The sequence below is a fragment of the Nycticebus coucang genome, chromosome 24 (assembly GCF_027406575.1).
Source record: "Nycticebus coucang isolate mNycCou1 chromosome 24, mNycCou1.pri, whole genome shotgun sequence".
Taxonomy (NCBI): Eukaryota; Metazoa; Chordata; class Mammalia; order Primates; family Lorisidae; genus Nycticebus; species Nycticebus coucang.
The window spans coordinates 8,763,371-8,781,266 of record NC_069803.1 but is presented as its reverse complement, the minus strand read 5'-3'; the positions used below and the strand labels follow the sequence as shown (position 1 = coordinate 8,781,266).

General features: G+C 49.6%; 1 protein-coding gene across 1 annotated transcript; it reads right to left on the bottom strand.

Annotated features, from left to right (window-relative positions):
* Positions 1-702: 702 nt before the first annotated feature.
* RNF122 (ring finger protein 122) lies at positions 703-17,457 on the bottom strand. Its single transcript, XM_053578784.1, has 6 exons — positions 17,037-17,457; positions 10,430-10,586; positions 3,706-3,751; positions 3,344-3,385; positions 2,204-2,286; positions 703-1,738 (listed from the first exon to the last, which is right to left on the bottom strand). The coding sequence occupies exons 1-6, from the start codon at positions 17,059-17,061 to the stop codon at positions 1,624-1,626; spliced, it is 468 nt and encodes a 155-aa protein (XP_053434759.1). The 5' UTR covers positions 17,062-17,457; the 3' UTR covers positions 703-1,623.
* Positions 17,458-17,896: the final 439 nt, after the last annotated feature.

Below are 17,896 nucleotides of genomic sequence, written 5' to 3'. Positions count from 1 at the left end.
CCCAATTTAAGATCTTTTTTTAAGAATTAGGCTCCAATGGCTCGGCGCCCACAGCACAGTGGTTATGGCACTGGCCTCATACACCAAGGCTGGCAGGTTTGAACACAGCCTGGGCCAGCTAAGCAATAATAACTGTTTACAGAAAAATAGCTGGGTGTTGTGGTGGATGCCTGTAGTCCCAGCTATTTGGAAGGCTGAGGCAAGAGACTTGCTTAAGCTCAAGAGTTTGAGGTTGCTGTGCCATGGCACTCTACCCAGGGCAACATAGCAAGACTGTCTCAAAACAAACAAACAAACAAACAAAAAGAATTAGAGGCTGGGCACGGTGGCTCACACCTGTAATCCTAGCAGAGGCAGGCGGATTGCTTGAGCTCACAAGTTGAGACCAGCCTCAGCAAGTTGAAACCCCATCTCTACTAAAAATAGAAAAACTGAGGCAAGAGGATCACTTGAGCTCAAGAGCTTGAGGTTGCTGTGAGCTATGATGCCACAGCACTCTACCCAGGACACCAGAGTGATACTCTGTCTCCAAAAACAAACAAACAAACAAAAAAAGAATCAGGACCTTTTGTGTATGGGTGTTTGATTTGGGGTATAGGGAAGTAAGAAGCAGTTAAGAGAGCTTTGTTCCCTCTGTTGGCAGAAAAGGGCAAACTGGCCACAAACACAGGCAAAAGTTAGAGAAATGTGTTAAATTTAATTCTTTAAATACATAAAATTTTCCCACCCTCACCCACTCCAGGGAGGAACAGAAACCACTCTGACTCCATTCTGGGGATCCCATGTAGACAGCCTGAGATGGTGAGGACAAAGTATAAAAATACTATTTACAGAGGGGAAGAAGGTGTTTGCTGTACCCTAATCTCAGACACCCTCCTCCCCAGGCCCCTTTTGATCCTTTAAAAAAAGCCCCTGGGAATCAGTCTGAGTATAGAACAGGCCCACTCTAAAGGGGCCTGCAAGCCCCAACCTGGACTAGGAAGCTCTGAGGTTAGCTGAGAAGACGGAGTAGCTAGCACCTCAAGTCCCAGCAGGGGCAGGGCTGCCCCTCAGGACCCTGCAGCTGGCCAGTCACCAGCCGGCTTTTGTTTCCATAGGTCTCATGTAAACATTGACTTTTCCCTTGAAGATGTCCCTGGTCTTCTACTTCATACAAAGCCTCCCTTGCGTCTGGGCGAAGTACTTGGTTCCTTGATCTTTCCTCTAACCTTCCAACGGAAGGAGTGGGGGGGAGAGGGAAGGTTGTAAGTGGGGCAGAGTCCATTGTTCCTCCTGGGTCAGGGCCACGTATGCCCCACAAGGGAAAGCTTGAAAGGGGATGTTCTGCATGCTCTTGACAGGGGAGAACTCCTTTCCCCAGAGCAGGGTCAAGGCAGGTAGACAGTCTGGTACCAGGATCCAGTGGTCTCCATGAGTGATGCCACCAGTACTGAGGAGCAGGAAAGAAGGCTTCAGGAGGCAGGAAGGTGGGGCAAGTCTGATGGTGGAAGCCCAGCCCTGCACGAGGCTCCCCTTCAGCTGGGTAAGATTGTCACCACCCAGCAGTCCTGTTCCTTGGAGCTGTGTCTACAGGAGGCAAGAGGGGCATGAGGCCCTCTCCAGGTCTCAGTGTGGAGGGAACACTCACACCAGCTCATCCAGCAGGATCCCAATGCTCTGGGTGGCCTCTGTGGGGCCAGCAATGGGCTTGTTACACATGGGGCAGACACATCGCACTTCCAGCCACTTCACTAGACACCTGAGAATAGAGGAAGAGCTGTGACCTCAAAGGCAATAATACCCCAGACTTCTGCAGCTGCTTCTCAGAACAAGAACATCCCATCCCTGCCTCAACCTCCCCACCTCTCCTCTGGTTTACTTGGTGTCCAGATGGGACATGGAGTGTCCCCAGCAAGGGTTGAATGGGAAATGGCAGGGACTAGGAATTTCCAGACAATGACCCCTGATTAATTCTCCCTTTTTGGGGGGGAGGGTGAGAAAGAGTCTCCGTTTGTCACCCTCTGTGGAGCTCTGGAGTGTCACAGCTCAGAGCAACCTCAAAGTCTGAGGTTTAAGAGATCCTTTTGCCTCAGCCTCCCGAGTATCTGGGACTAAAGGTGCCTGCCACACCTTTTTTAGTACAGATGAGGTCTTGTCTTGTTCAGGCAGGTTTCGAACTCCTGAGATCAGGCAATCCACCCACCTGGGCATCCCAGACACTTACTTGCGGTGGAAAGCATGTTGGCACGGGAGCACGCCTAGCTCATCCTTCCCCTTGAAGTCTTCCAGACAAACTGCACAGGTCTGCTGTGGGGAGGAAAGGGGGTGTAAAGAGGCTGGGGAAACACCTCACTCACCTATCCTGAACACCCATGAGCTCATCCCCAACTGAGCAAATTTGGCTCTGGCCCACTCACTTTTGTCAGTCGGCCAGAGATACTTTAGCCATACTTTAGAATTCTGCATTGAGAATATGGTAGCCATTAACCACATGTAGCTATTTAAATTTAAATGAATCAAAATAAGATGAAATTAAAAATTTAGTTCCTTGGCTGGGTGTGGCGTCTCATGGGAGGCCAAGGCAGGAGGATCCCTTAAGCCCGGGCGTTCGAGACTAGTCTGAGCAACAGCGATACCCTGTCTCTACTAAAATTAGAAAAAAAACCTGAGACAAGAGGATCGCTTGAGCCCAAGAGTTGGAGGTTGCTGTGAGCTATGATGACGCCATGGCACTCTACCCAGGTAACAGCTTAAGACTGTCTCAAAAAAAAAGAAAAGAAAAAAGAAAAAATTTAGTTCCTCAGTTGCACTGGCCACATTTTGAGTCCTCAATAGCTACATGCAGATAATGCTCCCAATATCGAACAGCAGATACAGAACATTTTATCAACACACACGTTTCTGTAGGGTGGGGCTATTCTAGAAGAATGGCTCCAAATCCTTTCTAACCTAATATAGGTTAGAACACTTGTCAGATACAGGCTGTTAGGACAGGGTATCCAGAGTAAAGGGACCTTATTATTATTTTTTTTGTGAAACCAGGATATAGGGGCTGAACTTGGGGAAAGTTAGTGGCAATCTATCTGAGGCATGGAGTGGTGTGTCCATCCTCTCCTTAAAGATCACACATGTCCGGATTCCAGGGGCCATGTGTCACCACTTATATGAACCCTTCCTGTCTTCTACCAGAGCTGGTTCCAGACATAGTGAGTTCCATACATTGATTCCCTGCTGAGGGGAGTCCTTTTTATTTGGGCACAGGAGATAGAAAGGCAGGGACAAAGATTCCTGAAAGGGTCCAGGCTGAGAGCTGGAGACAGGTACCATCTTCCTTCTCTGCTGCACGCTGTCGCAGCACACTTACCCCATATAATTGTAACTTCTTGGCATCACCTTTAAGGACCACCTGGGAAGAAAGAGAGGCATGATGTCTGAAGAAACTCCCAGCAGAAGCTGGCCAGGCAGTGTCAACCAAGACCCCAGCCTTTCACGGGGTGCCTCTCTTTCTCCCGTGATGAGGAGGGCCCTGGACTGCCTGGGAGAAGCAAGCCAGATTTGGGGAACAGTGAAAGGAGATAGCGTCAGGGACGCTCAGAAGCGAGGCCCAGGGGATTCCAGGCTGGGGGTGCTTGAGCTTGGCCTTCCCTTCCCCTCCCTGGTTAGGGCAAGCAGTGGGGTAGGGGGAGGGTAGGAGGAGGTGGTCCCAGGGAAGCATGTGGCATTTACCTCCTTATATCCATATCGTTCACTCTGTGCCTGGTTTCGAAGTTTGCTGGGGGAGAGAAAAAGGGGGAGGAAGTAGGGTTTAATGCCTTTGCAGCAGCAGGGCAATTCGGTGCAGGAGAGGCTGGCTGAATGCATGGCACTCTTGCAGGTAGGGAGAGCGGTCATCCCTTAGACACCTGGGGACATGGCTGGGACCCATCCAGGCCACACAGTGATTAAGGACTAAGTCTCTTGCTCAGGCTTGACAATGTCAGAATACTCTGCCAGGCCTCATACACAGATGGAGGGTGCTGTGCCAGAGAGTCCCCCAAATAGTTCATTCCCTTTCCTTGGCCATTCCCATAATTCCTTTGGGCACCCAAACTACACATATCAAACGTGTGCTTACAAAGAGCACAGAAGTTATATAGATTATTATTATTATTATTATTTTAGATAGATTTAAAGGATATTCCCATTAAACTAGGACAGCAGGAAACTAAGCCTTGTTGTTGACCCCAGGGAATTTTCCACCCAGAGAACACAAGCATTCTGGAACCAAAGCACACTCTTCCCTTCCCGGTGCCAAACAACACAGATGATGCCTTCTTTGTTTTCTTTTTTTCATTTTAGGCTGGTGGCCTACAGGCTGCCTAATTCTCAATGGCCAAAACTTAGTGTCACTACTAATGGCAATAGCATAATTGTTATGGAATATTTGATATGTGTTGCTGAGACACTAATCTATTCATATATGTTGTCACAGAATTCATACAAATGTTAAGAGATATTTTCCCTTTTATAGATGAAGAAAATAAAGCCCAACGAATTTATGTAGTTTGCCCGAATGTCACTGAAAGAGTTGGCAGCAGAGTCAGGATATGAATGAAAGTCTGTGTGATTACAGCCCTCTTTACCACATAATGTGGCCTGTTCCACCGATTAGGTGAAACTCATCACAGTTCTGAGCAGTGGTTCCCAACCTTTTTGGCACCAAGGATTGTTTTCATAGAAGATAATTTTTCCAGAGACCTGGTAAGAGTGCGGTGGGGGTGGTTTGATCTGAGTCTGCAACAATTGATTTGTTGTGGTCTCTGTGCAAACCTCTCTGCTCATGATAATTTGTATCTACAGCATCACCACCTCAGCTCCACCTCAGATCATCAGGCATTAGATTCTCGTAGGGAGCCCGTAGCTACTCACAGTTTACAGCAGGTTCCTGCTCCTATGAGAATCTAACATGGCTGCTGATCTGACAGGAGGCAGAGCTCAGATGGTGAGGAGAATGATGGGGAGTGGCTATAAACACAGATGACGCTTCACTTGCTCGCTGCCCCCTCACCTCCTGCTTTGTGGCCCAAGCACACTGGTCTTAGCAGGTCATGGACCAGTACTGGTGTGCACCCAGGATTTGGGAACCACAAACCCTGAGAATATGGTTTTGACCATCTTGAAACACGCCTTACATTTCATTAAGTCTATGACTCTAAATGGCTCACTATGCAAATGGCTGGGACCATAATTATACACTCAATTCTGTGCTATTTTCATGGGGGAAGACTTTCTTTCCAAACCTTACAGGAAGCTTTATTTATTTATTTATTGTTGCAGTTTTGGGGCCGGGGCCGGGTTTGAACCCACGACCTCTGGTATATGGGGCTGGTGCCCTACTCCTTGAGCCACAGGTGCCGCCCTTTACAGGAAGTTTTAGATCGCCTCCTTGTGCATGGGTTTTAGGATGGAGCTCATAAGTTCAGGAATCCACAGGCCTGGCTTATTGCAAATAAGCATCAGAAACCCAGGAAATCAGAGCAGGGCTGGATACAACTCACCACCTGTTTTTATAGGGTCCACAGCTAAGAATGGTTTTTATTCTTAGATGGGTGATAACAGAAATAATGTCTTCTAGGCCAAGTGCGGTGGTTCACACCTGTAATTCTAGCACTCAGGGAGGCCAAGGCAGGAGGATCCCTTGAGCTCAGGAGTTTTGAGACCAGCCTGGGCAAAGCAAGATCCCGTCTTTACTAAAAAGAGAAAAATTAACCAGATGGTATTATAGGTGCACCAGCTACTTGGGAGGTTGGAGCAGGAGGATCACTTGAGTCCAACGGTTTGAGGTTGCCGTGAGCTAGGCTGACACCATAGCACTCTAGCCTGGGCAACAGAGCGAAACTCAGCCTAAAAACAAACAAACAAACAAACAAAAAGGCTGGGCACGGTGGCTCATGCCTATAATCCTAGCACTCTGGGAGGCTGAGGCAGGGGGATTGCCTGAGCTCACGAGTTTGAGACCAGCCCAACCAAGAGCAAGACCCCATCTCTACTAAAAATAGAAAAATTAGCTGGGTATTGTGGCAGGCACCTGTAATCCCAGCTACTTGGGAGGCTGAAACAAGAGGATTGCTTTAGCTCTAAGAGTTTGAAGTTGCTGTGCTTACCCAGGGCTACAGAATGAGAATCGTAGCAAAAAAAAAAAAAAAAAAATTAGGGCGGCACCTGTGGCTCAGCAGGTAGGGTGCCAGCCCCATATACCGAGGGTGGCGGGTTCAAACCCAGCCCCAGCCAAACCGCAACAAAAAATAGCCGGGCGTTGTGGCGGGAGCCTGTAGTCCCAACTACTCAGGAGGCTGAGGCAAGAGAATCGCCTAAGCCCAGGACTTGGAGGTTGCTGTGAGCTGTGACACTATGGCACTCTACCGAGGGTGACAAAGTGAGACTCTATCTCAAAAAAAAAAAAAAAAATTAAAAGCCAGGCGTGGTGGCTCATGCTTCTAGCATTCTGGGAGGCAGAGGCAGGTGGATTCTTGAGCTCATGAGTTCAAGACTAGCCTGAGCAAAAGCAAAACCCCATCTCTACTAATAGTAGAAAAACTGAGGCAAGAGGATCACTTGAGCCCAAGAGTTGGAGGGTGCTGTGAGCTATCACACCACAGCATTGTACCCAGGGAACAGCTTGAGACTCTGTCTCAAAAACAAACAAACAAACAAAAACCAAAATTAATAAAGAGGAAAACATAATGTTTCAAGTTTCAGCATCTGTTAAATTTTACTGGAACACACCTTACTCATAGTTTACACATCACCTGTAGTTGCTTTTGTGCTCTGACAGAAGTTGTATGATTATAATAGAGACCTCATAACACATAATGCCAAAAAATATTTACAATGATACTTTATGGGAAAAGGAGTGCTGCCCCAAGTTTGAAAGAGAGACCTTTCAATCAGAGAGCCCCAATCAGAGAGGTGGGAGATGCTCCAGGGGTGTGATGGAGGCTGAGGTCACTGTGGAAGATACAGAAGGAGAGGCAGAGACAGGCCTGAGCACGGCAGGGCAGGTGAGACGAGGCCGTCATGTTCCCAGAGCCTCAAGAACTCCAGCCTCAGTGGACTCCCAGCATGGGTCTGGGGGCAGCACATCCACTGGCCCCCCTTCTCTGTACTCTATGTTTCCTACTCATTGCAGGGTGGCTAAAGGCCTACCCAGGGCCCCCACTGGCCCTCCTTAACTGTGCAGAGAACTCCTTAAGCCAGGAAAGGCCTTTATGTAATATGTGTACATTTCTGTCCCTATTTCCAAATAAGAGAGGCAGAGAAGGATGAGTCCAAGGCTCATGTGAGCTGCTGTTATCTGACAAGCACTGGGGTGAGCTGGGGCGGGAGGGAAGTGCCCCAACCTCAGGGAGTGCCTCTGAGAGAGGAGGACTGTTGCTCTGTAAAGAGATTATGTGCACAGTAAACAAGGAAGTGGTGAAAATCCTGTGTTGGTAACTCTGGGGGGACCGAGGGACTGCCACACATCCACATCTCTGGAGGTGCTGCTCCTTTGCCTGCCACATGGCTATACTTAAGCAGCACACACCGCGTCTTCCTAGGTACCCATACTGACCCTTTGCCTTCACTCATCCCTCCCATCTGGCTGATGGTCTTAGGCAGGGATCCTCCACAACTCAGAGCATGGAAGGGCTTCTGAGCTGCCCCTTCATCCTATACACAGATTTTAGCCCAGTGAAGATTAGCTCATGATTTAAATGGGGCCAAAAAGGTTGCAAGTAAAAACAGCAAAAAGTTGGGTAGCGCCTGTGGCTCAAAAGAGTAGGGCACTGGCCCCATATGCCGGAGGTGGCAGGTTCAAACCTAGCCACGGCCAAAATCTGCAAGAAAAACAAAAAACAGCAGAAAACAAGGACACTGGGCCATCTTAGCTGGGGCCGTCATGCCAACAACTGTGGACAGGTGGACTTCTCAGCTGTTGGATAAGCAAAGCGACTAAAAATACCCCTGATTTTTTTGAAATATGAGACTATTTCTAGCCCCTGACAGTGGGCTCTCCCTTTCCTCTTCTCCCTTGCACAACCAACAATGTAGCTGAAAAGAATCGCTCCCTTCCTGACTATTTGTGCTTCCCCGGCCCCTCCATCCTGTGTGGGGCAGAGGTCAGTCTTGAGAGATGGGGGGAGAGGGATGGGGGAGGCTGGCCTTGGCCAAGCCAATGAGCTCACCAGGCTGAGACTGGCGGTCATGGGCCTATTTTGGCCGAGGAGGAAACCGAGAAGCAGGCAGAGGAAGTGGTGGCTGCTGGGCCGGCATGTCTTGCTATATATAGGCACATGCAGGCTGCCACACACCAGTGAGCTTCTGGGACCATGAAACTCCAGGGTCAACTGGCTTTGGACAGGCAGAACAGAGGGTGGGGTGACAAAGGAGCAGAAGGAACAGATTTCCGCGTTACTGCAGGGGGGACAGGTGGTGCTGAGCCACGCCATAGTGGGGGGGAGGGACAGCTTTTGGTATTATGCGGTTACTGCTCAGCTCTGTCCCTTTGGCTGCAGCAAAAGAAATCAGCAACAAATGCACAGCTCCCCAGCTTGTCCTGTGCAGGACCCAATCCCTAGCTGTAGAGGGAGGGGTGGCCAACCCAACAGCTCCTCCTCCGTCCAGGAGCCAGCAGCACAGAAGGCAAACATATGGAAGGAATCGGAAAGACTCCAGCTAATCACTGCCAGACTAGCTCACTCTGTATCTTCTCTGATGCATGACCTTGGGCATATCCTTAACTGTCCGAGCACGAATTTCCTCATTTATAAAGTGGGCTAATACCTAAAGTAAGGATTAAGTGAGCTAAATGGTTTACAGAATGCTGACCACAATGCCTGGCACACAGAAAGCCCTTGGTAAAGAGTAGCTAAAAACCTAAGGTTACACCGTTTAGTGGCTGAATTAGGAAATGAACCCTGGTTACCCACTTCCTAGCTGAAAGCAATTTTCTGTACTTTACCTTCTCTAGACCCTCTTTGCTGGTTGGTATGTATGTACCTCTGGGGGAGGGGGTGGGGCAGCAGAGAGAGGGAAGGGAATGGCTCGAGTTGGTTTTACAGACTCCTTCAGTCTCATCAAAGTAAATCTTTGGTATTTGGTATGTGTTCATCTTTAGGCTTCAGGAATCTGGTGAATTGCTTAACATGAGGGCTTGGGGCTGAGGTGCAGGGAGGGTGGTGATTAGGAAGAAAATAGGCTATAGACAAGGGGAAGGGAAGGAGGCAAGGGTAGGTACCAGAAATCTACCCTTTAACAGAAGCAAACTCCAGACCCAAGTGTGTAAGAGGGAAAATAAACCACTATCTTCAGTGGTTTTAAATGGAAATTTCCAGTCCTAGGGACCTGTTTGGTTCTGAGAAGGAAGAAGTCCAAGGTAGCAATTGGGAGTGCTGCCTGAGGCCACTTTCCCTTCTTACAGGAGCCCTGTAGCCTCAGGGAAGGTGGATAAGTACCTGCCTCCTCTCCAGTTGCCTTCCAGGGAAGCACTCACACTCAGCAGGGCAGCTCAGTATCAAGCAAAGACTCCCTTTCCTTAGTCTTAATCTTCTTAAATGATTTGATCAGACCATAGCCTAGACAACAGGCCGATGTCTACTCAGGCATCTGGTGACATGTGGGTGGCGGGGAAACTAGCTGGGGATCACAGTGGCTCTAACAACTACTTAGCCTGTCCAATTAATTGGCCAGGGATGTTCAACCCTCTCCAATGTACAAGACAGCCCATACAATGAGGAATTGTCAATACCAACAGCACACTCCATTCAGAAACACGACTACTTTGATTTCCACTCTAAATACCAGTCATGTCCTAAATTTTTTTGTAGAAAATAGTCAGCTAGTTCTGGTTTTCAGCAAGAGGAAGAGAAATAGCCCTGCCATGCTCATGTCCTTCCCTGGATCCCTAAGCAATTAAGAATAAGGGACACGTTTCTAGCTGCCTTTTTTTTTCCACTCTCAAAAATAAGAGCTTACAAAGCCGAATAAACAAGGAGCTCTCCAGACATCAGCTTGCTAATATTAGCATCTGGAGGGCTGACAACAGGATTTCCCAGGAGGGCAAAGGAACATGTCACTGGTGTAAATGATGCCCACTTGTTCCTGGCCACCCAGAGGCCTGGAACGTGAACTGTGGAGTAGAGAAAGACAGCTAAGGGACTACCAGCTTTGTTACTGTCAAACAGTAATTCTAGGCAACTTTAGAATAACTGACCAGGAAAGAGGCAGGATGGAGCCCAACATGTGTTGACCTTATATGCTCTGGGACAAGCTGATAGGCTGATATAAACAGAAACACCAGGCCTTGGAGGCCCAGAGAAGGACAGGCTTAGCCATGTCCTCAAAGCAAAGCAGCAGCTTCACCATAAGGCTAGTGACCCTGCTCCGCTTGCCCGGCCTCCTGTCTTTTGGACTTCACCAGTGATCTACTCACCTGATAAAATAGCAGCAGAAGATGAGGCTGAGCATGAAAACGAAGATGCCAGTGCCAAAAATGACCATGTAGATGTTGAGGGGAAGGTCTTGGAAACTGATGGGTGGCATTGAGCAGGACTTGTTGGTGCTAACCAGTCCTAGGCCACAGAAACACCCTGCAAAGGGAGAAGAAAAAAATTATGTTAGGGTTGAAAACTGGATCCTTGGGGCTGACGGCATTGTGTCAGCAAGGATAGAAAGAGGATTGGCAGGTTCTGGGTTCCTAAGCCTCTCCTTGAGTCTCACTCTGCCATCCTGGGCAGAGTGCTGTGACATCATAGCTCACAGCAACCTCAAACTCTTGGGCTGAAGCGATTCTCTTGCCTCAGCCTCCCAAGTAGCTGGGACTACAGGGCCTACCACAATGCTCAGGTAGTTTTATCTATTCTTAGTAGAGATGAGGTCTCTTTCTCAGGCAATCGAACTGCCTCAGGCTCCCAAAGTGCCAGGATTACAGACATTAGCCACTATGCCAGGCACACAGGTGGCTTTAGTTTTATATTCCAGGAATAACATTTCCTAGCTCTGTATTCTTGAGTAAATTATTTAGCCAATTGACAAAACTGGATACCATCCAAAGAACTTAAAATAGTATCTCCATCTAAGGGATCAAAGATTCAAATAATTCAAGATAAAAAACAGAAAACTTGATTCCATCAGATAGCAGACCACATAGAGCAACAGCAAGATGCAGGGCCTTCTGTCAGGAAATACACTATTTGGGTTTTGGCTCCACCTCTGCCTAGCCAGCTGTCTGTGAACCTTTAGGAAGTTACCCCTCTAAGCTTCACTTTGTCATACAAAAACAAGACAGAGAGAGGACTGTAAATGATGGTGTGAGAAACATGCTTTGTAAATTACAAAGTGCAATTGCAAAGGTCATTTGTCATTATTAAGCCACCTGCTCCAGACGACAAGCTGTGCCAAGACTAGAATAGAAATTGTTCACTGCAAGCCAGGCCAGCATTCCAGAAAGTGGCAATGGGGGTTGGGAAGGGAGTTGCTTCCCTTAATGGTCACCACCACCACCCCTTTTTTCTGAGACACAGTCTTACTTTGTTGCCCATGGTAGAGTGAGGGCTGTGGCATAGTAGCTCAAGCAACCTCCAACTCTTGCCTCAGCCTCCCGAGTAGCTGGGACTACAGGTGCCCACCACAACACCTGGCTATTTTTAGAGATGAGGTCTTGCTTTGGCTCAGGGTGGTCTCAAACTCATGAGCTCAGGCAATCCACTGGCCTTGGCCTCCCAGAATACTAGGATCACAGGTGTGAGCCACCCCACATGGCCCTTCCTCCCCCCCCCACCCTTTTTTTTTGAGACAGAGCCTCAAGCTGTTGCCCTGGGTAGAGTGCCGTGGCATCACAGCTCATAGCAACCTCCAACTCCTGGGCTCAAGCAATTCTTCTGCTTCCGCCTCCCAAGTAGCTGGGACTACAGGTGCCCACCACAATGCCCGGCTATTTTTTGGTTGCGGCCATTATTGTTTTTTGGTGGGCCTGGGCTGGATTCGAACCAGCCAGTTCAGGTGTATGTGGGTGGTGCCTTAGCTGCTTGAGCCTCAGGTGCTGAGCCAAGCTTCCCCTCTTTTTAATCAAAGCCTCAATGTGCAGTCCCAGTGATAGTTGCCCCCCGGGGAGCTTGTTAGAAATGCAGACACTCAGGTCCACTCAGACTAAGTTCCCTGGGCACATTAACTTTGAGAAGCACTGCCAGCTGATAATGCTCCCTTCTCACATGATTCAGGGATAAATACTGGTTGGTCTACCCATCTTGATAGGTACATCCTCATTGCCAAAATTTGGTGCTGAGCTTCAGTATGTAACCAGGTTTCAGGCAAAGAAACAAAAAGAAAGTCTGTTGGCAAATAATTTTTTTTTTTTTTTATCATATCTCCCCAAGACAACTAGAGTGGTGGTGGCCAAGTTGTGGCTGGAAAGACCAGATTATCCAATTAAAGGGAAAAAAAAAATCAAATGGCTGAGGATGGCAGAGCAGAAAGAGAAAAAGAGTCCTCGAGTAACCAGGATACCAGAATTTACCCTATGCCGGCTACATCCCAAACATACTCTCATGCTACCAACTCAAGTTTTACAATCCACCCTAAGATATTACTTCCCCAGCCACTGGAGGGGGGACGACCTCATTATTACTGATGCTGCTATAAACTATAATGATGCCATGGCACTCTACCCAGGGTGACAGAGTAAGACCGTCACAAAAACAAAACAAAACAAAAACCTCAATCATTAAATAACTCACCCCAGTCCAAGAACTAAGAAGGCCTCCAAAAGCCTCTTTGTACTCAGACCTGGGGTTCGAGGCCACTTTCCTGGCATCTTGGTTGGGAGCCCACCCCATTAATGTACTGCAGAGTTGTACCTTCTAATTACCAGGGCTACCACAACTCAGCAAAGACTGAAAGTCCGGGCTCGAAAGACTGGAAGTCCGCTTTGACATCACATATCCCATTACCTGCGTCCCTTGCACCTAACTGTTGCCCATATAATGAGCCTCAATTCGAATCTTTTAGACTGTGTCCTATTCTACTGCCATGTCCCCATTTCAAACTCATCATTTACTACTATTTCCTAATTGATGTCATCCTATTTCTAGTTCCTTCTCCTCTAATTTACCACACATGCCTGACACATCTGCCCGCTTGGTTTATCATGTATTTTCCAGACTCGAAACTGGCTTCAGTTCTTCCTAAAGATGTTTCCTTCCTTCCCCCTTGCAATTTCCCACTAACTGTTCTCTGATACCACCCCATGTGGGTGCACTGTGACAGACACAAAGAAGAATGATTGGATCATCTCCCCATGTTGGGAAGAAGGAGGTGAGGACTGAGATTAGAGCCATGCCTATAATCCTGAGAACAGAGAGGAGCGTGCCCCCTAACAAGCCTGAGTACCCCCAGTCTCAGGGCCCCTACTTGAACTTTTGCATGTTCTCTACTGTCTATCCTATCCTAGTGTCTGGTTTGTTCTCAATAATTAGTTATAGATAAATAATTCCCCATAATCCGTAAACAACCCAGTCCTCTTGGCACAAGCTCCTACTTCAATGCGAAAGAGACTGACATTTGGGAAACCTGCCTAGAATCTGCCCTCAGCTAATGGATCACCGGTCAACCAGCAAGTCTTATTCCCTGACTTAGACACTGTGGGAAAACAGAAAGCAAAACCTGTTCTATTCTCAAAGACTTTTTGATTAAGTTGAAATTAAAGAAAGAGTTACCTATTAAATTTTGCTGTGCCCAAAAAGAAGGCTGTTGTTTTTAGGCTCTGGCAGAAATAGTGTTTTTTTTTTTTTTTTTAGAGAGTGAGTCTCACTTTGCCCCCCTTGGTAGAGTGCCATGGCATCACAGCTCACAGCAACCTCCAGCTCTTGGGCTTAGGCGATTCTCTTGCCTCAGCCTCCTGAGTAGCTGGGACTATGGCGCCTGCCACAACACCTGGCTATTTTTCTGTTACAGTTTGGCTGGGGCTGGGTTTGAACCCTCCACCCTCAGTATATGGGGCCAGCATCCTACTCACTGAGCCACAGGTGCTGCCCAGAAATAAAGTAGTTTTCACCACCTCTCCCCCTCAAATATTTGCTCTCAGTTGGCCATGGAAGATCCATTTTCCACTAAGACATAGTAGACCAGCTAGAGAAGGATGACCTTCAGTCTACACTGGATAAGGGCCCAGGATTTCCCTTCCAGAAAACTGCCTTTAATGCCAGTGAGGCCCCAGCAGTATTTAATGCTACAAGAGGTCTAATACCCCTTCATATCTGCCTTACTTCTCCATGCCCCCTTTATGAGCCAGACTCTGATTTGGTATCACATTCTGGGAACTGGTAAAAGTAGTGGCAGAGGCTACTGCAGAGACTGTGTGTGCGTACCAGCAGGCCCTCTGATCAGATGATGTCCACTATCTCATCCTGTCTCATAGAGGCTTTCCTTGGGGCTCTAGGATTTTGTCAGTGAGCTTGGGACTTCATATGATAAAGACCTTAAGCCAGGAGAACTTCATAATCAAGAGGAGATAGTTCCAGGCAGGGTGGTTCATGTCTATAATCCTAGTGCTGGGGAGGCCACGGTAGGAGGATCACTTGAGGTCAGAAGTTGGAGGCCAGCCTGATCAAAAGTAAGACCTTTGTCTCTACTAAAAATAGAAAAAAACATAGCTAAGAGTGGTGGTGGACGCCTGGAGTCATAGTCATAGCACAGGAGGCTGAGGCAGGAAGATCGCTTGAACCCAGGAGTTTGAGGTTGCTGTGAGCTAGGCTGACACCATGGCACTCTAGCCTGGACTGCAGAATGAGACTGTCTCCAAAAAGAAAAAAAAAAGGGGGGGGGGAGGAGATGGTCCCTTTGCTTGTATTATTAATTAAAGAGAAATGGACAGTCTGTTGATCAAAAGCTGTGAAGTATATTTTCCCTCTAAAATTTACAAGACCTGAGGATCCCTACTCCAGGAAAAGAGGGGCTCCAGATAATTTCCAGGAGTTGGGGAGGGGTTGCTTCCTCATGGGAGTGAAAGGACAGATTCCTGCAGTCACTTTAAGAAGTGAAGATAAGACAGGTGCCTGTGGCTCAATGAGTAGGGCCCCAGCCCCATATAAGGTGGCGGCCCACGGCAGTGGTCAAACTGCAACAAAAAAAATAGCCGTGTGTTCTAGCTGGTGCCTGTAGTCCCAGCTACTCCCGATGCTGAGGCAAGAGAATCGCCTAAGCCCAGGAGTTGGAGTTTGCTGTGAGTTGCGATGACACTGCACTCGACTGGGTGATAAAGTGAGACTGTCTCAAAAAAAAAAAAAGAAGTGAAGATAAGGCCTGGCACGTTGGCTCACACATGTAATCCTAGCACTCTGGGAGGCCAAGGTGGGTGGATTGTCTGAGCTCAGGAGTTCGAGACCAGCCTGAGCAAAAATAGTGAGACCCCATCTCTAAAATTAGCTGGGCATTGTGGCTGGCGCCTGTAGTCCCGGCTTCTTGAGAGGCAGAGGCAAAGGGATCACTTGAGTCCAAGAGTTTGAGGTTGCTGTGAGCTGTCACAGCACTCTACGCACAGAGACAAAGTGAGACTCTTTGTCTCAAAAAAAAACAGAAGAAGAAGAAGTGAGGATAAAGTAGCAAGTCTACAAATTCATAGGAAAGGAGGTGGTCCAGCACAAAAGCCAGTATCGCTGAATAATGACCTCATTTTTCTCCCTAAGTCTCTGTTCCATTGTCTGCCTGACCTAAGAACGCCTTGACATCAGAAGGTCTCATCTTATCTGGCAGGCTGGGAGAAGAATGACGTCAGAGAAGGGCTGGCCAAGAAAGACCAGGGGATCTGGGAACTGCTTCTCCTTCCCAGCCAACAGGAATCTTTCCCAGATGCTGGGATGCACCGGCCTTCCTCAACCCCCACCCATCCCCCTCTCCCGCGAAACCACCTATCACACAAGCTGGGTTCATTTTCAGGAAATGAGATCTGACCAGTAAAAGGGGAAAGGGGGATGGGGCACACTCAGACACATGCTGCCCAAACTCTGCCCTAAAACAAAAGCCTCTTGAAATAATTAATCCAAGATCTGGCAGGAGCCTGCTCTCGAGAGTGGATTTTTCTTTTCCTAAGTAGCCTGCTTGCCATTCTCAGAGATAAAGTCAGCTGCTTCTCATCTCTCCCTCCCAGAAACTCTTGAAGCGTTAAAACAACGAAGTCCAGGGCCCCGGGGGACGAGGTGGGAGATGTTAGAATCTAAGGTTTTTGATTCTAAGGTTAGAATCTAAGTGACCCGATCAGAAAGACCCTCCTTTCAGGTAGCGTGGGTGAGGAGTCAGGCTCAAGCCTAACCAGTGCGACCTGAAATGCCAAAAAGCCTCAGGTGAAATGAGCGAGCTTGGCAGCGCCGCCCAGACCTGGGGGAGGGGGTGTTGGGTCTGGAGGTGCGGTCTCCACCTAGGTTCGGCAGCAGACTGCCCAGTCCGGCCTAGGCACAGAGGAAGCCAGGCCAGCCCCGCACCCCAGGGACATTGAGCGCCGGGACATCTGCAAAGCTTTATCAACTCAATAGAGAGACTCTGCCGGGCAGCTTCGCCTACACAAGGCCCGGCTAGCAGCCACTGGGAGGCCAACAAAGAGAGAGGAATCCGCCGCCTCGCCTTGCCCCGCACGCTGCTTTGTATACATATTTAAAATAGCCTGCAAAGTTTCAGGCCGGGAACTTGAGCTCCCTCTAGGAGATCCTAGCCCGAGCGCGGATTTAATTCTCCTCCAACAACCACAACAAAGAACAGAGTTTGAGCGCACAAAGGCAGGGGAAAGGGGTAGGAGAGCCGAGCCACTACACAAAGGCCGGGGACCCCCCGGCTCCCACGCCCGGTTCCCGCCACCCGTTCAGAGTCCCTTCCAGCCACCCCACCCCCCCGACTTAAACGTGGATTGTTTCAAAATCCGCGCTGTGAAGTTGGGAGCCAGGACGCCTTCTCGACCGTCCCATTTCTCTAGAAACTTGGCTCCAGAAGGAGGACGAGCCCTCTGATGTCCAACCTTGGGTCTCGCTCAGCTCGCCCCCCGCCCCGGGACTCACCGTTACACCACTGGAATGGGTGCATCAATGAGGTCTCGCTGGCTTCCCGGACGAACAGACGCGGGCGGTGTGCCAGGCGGGCAGGGTGGGCGCCCCGGCTGTCGGGGGTGGGGGGTCGCAGGAGGGCGGGTGCAGTGCGCCGCAGTCGCCTTTTTCCAGAAGCCCAACTCCCTGAGGAGTGGGGGGCTTTGGCGAGGCTGGTTTTCAAAAGCAACAAAGAGGGAAGAGGAAACAAACAGAAAGTCTCCTGGAGCAGAGCGCCGCAGAGGAAACGCAAGAGGGGCCGGGGAGATGCGGGGCGCCCAGGCGGCAGGCGGGAGCGTCGGTCAGCAGAGGCGCCAGCCGACCAGCCTTGGCAGGAGGTTCCGCTCCGGGGCTGCGACGCGGAGGGGAGCGGGCTGAGACTCCGAAACTGACACGGGGCCGTGCACACCCCCTCCCTTCACCGCGCCCCCCGGAAACCCCGCCCCGGCTTGTCACCCGTCTCCCCGGCCAATGGGAGCCTTGCTCCTGCCCCGAGTGTTCCCCGCAGGCCTCCCCTTCCCGCAGGGCGGGAGCGTCTTCGCCCTGCGGTCCCAGCCTCCTCCCGCCCCGTCACCTTCCCGGAGCCCGGGAAACTCCAGTCTGGAGGGACGCGCTGCCCCCTGCGGCGCTGCGCGGCGCGGGGCGGGGGCGGATCTCGGGCCGGGGAACAATTACTGCCACATGGTTTCCGCCTCCAGATCTGTTACTGTTTAGCATTTCCACGGCTCCTTGAGAAGCCAGTTCTGGGGCGCAGTGACACTTCTGCCCGCTGCGTACCGACCTGGTCCTGGGTGGCGCCCAGCACGTTCGCGTGTCCAGTGCGAAAGGGGGATCTG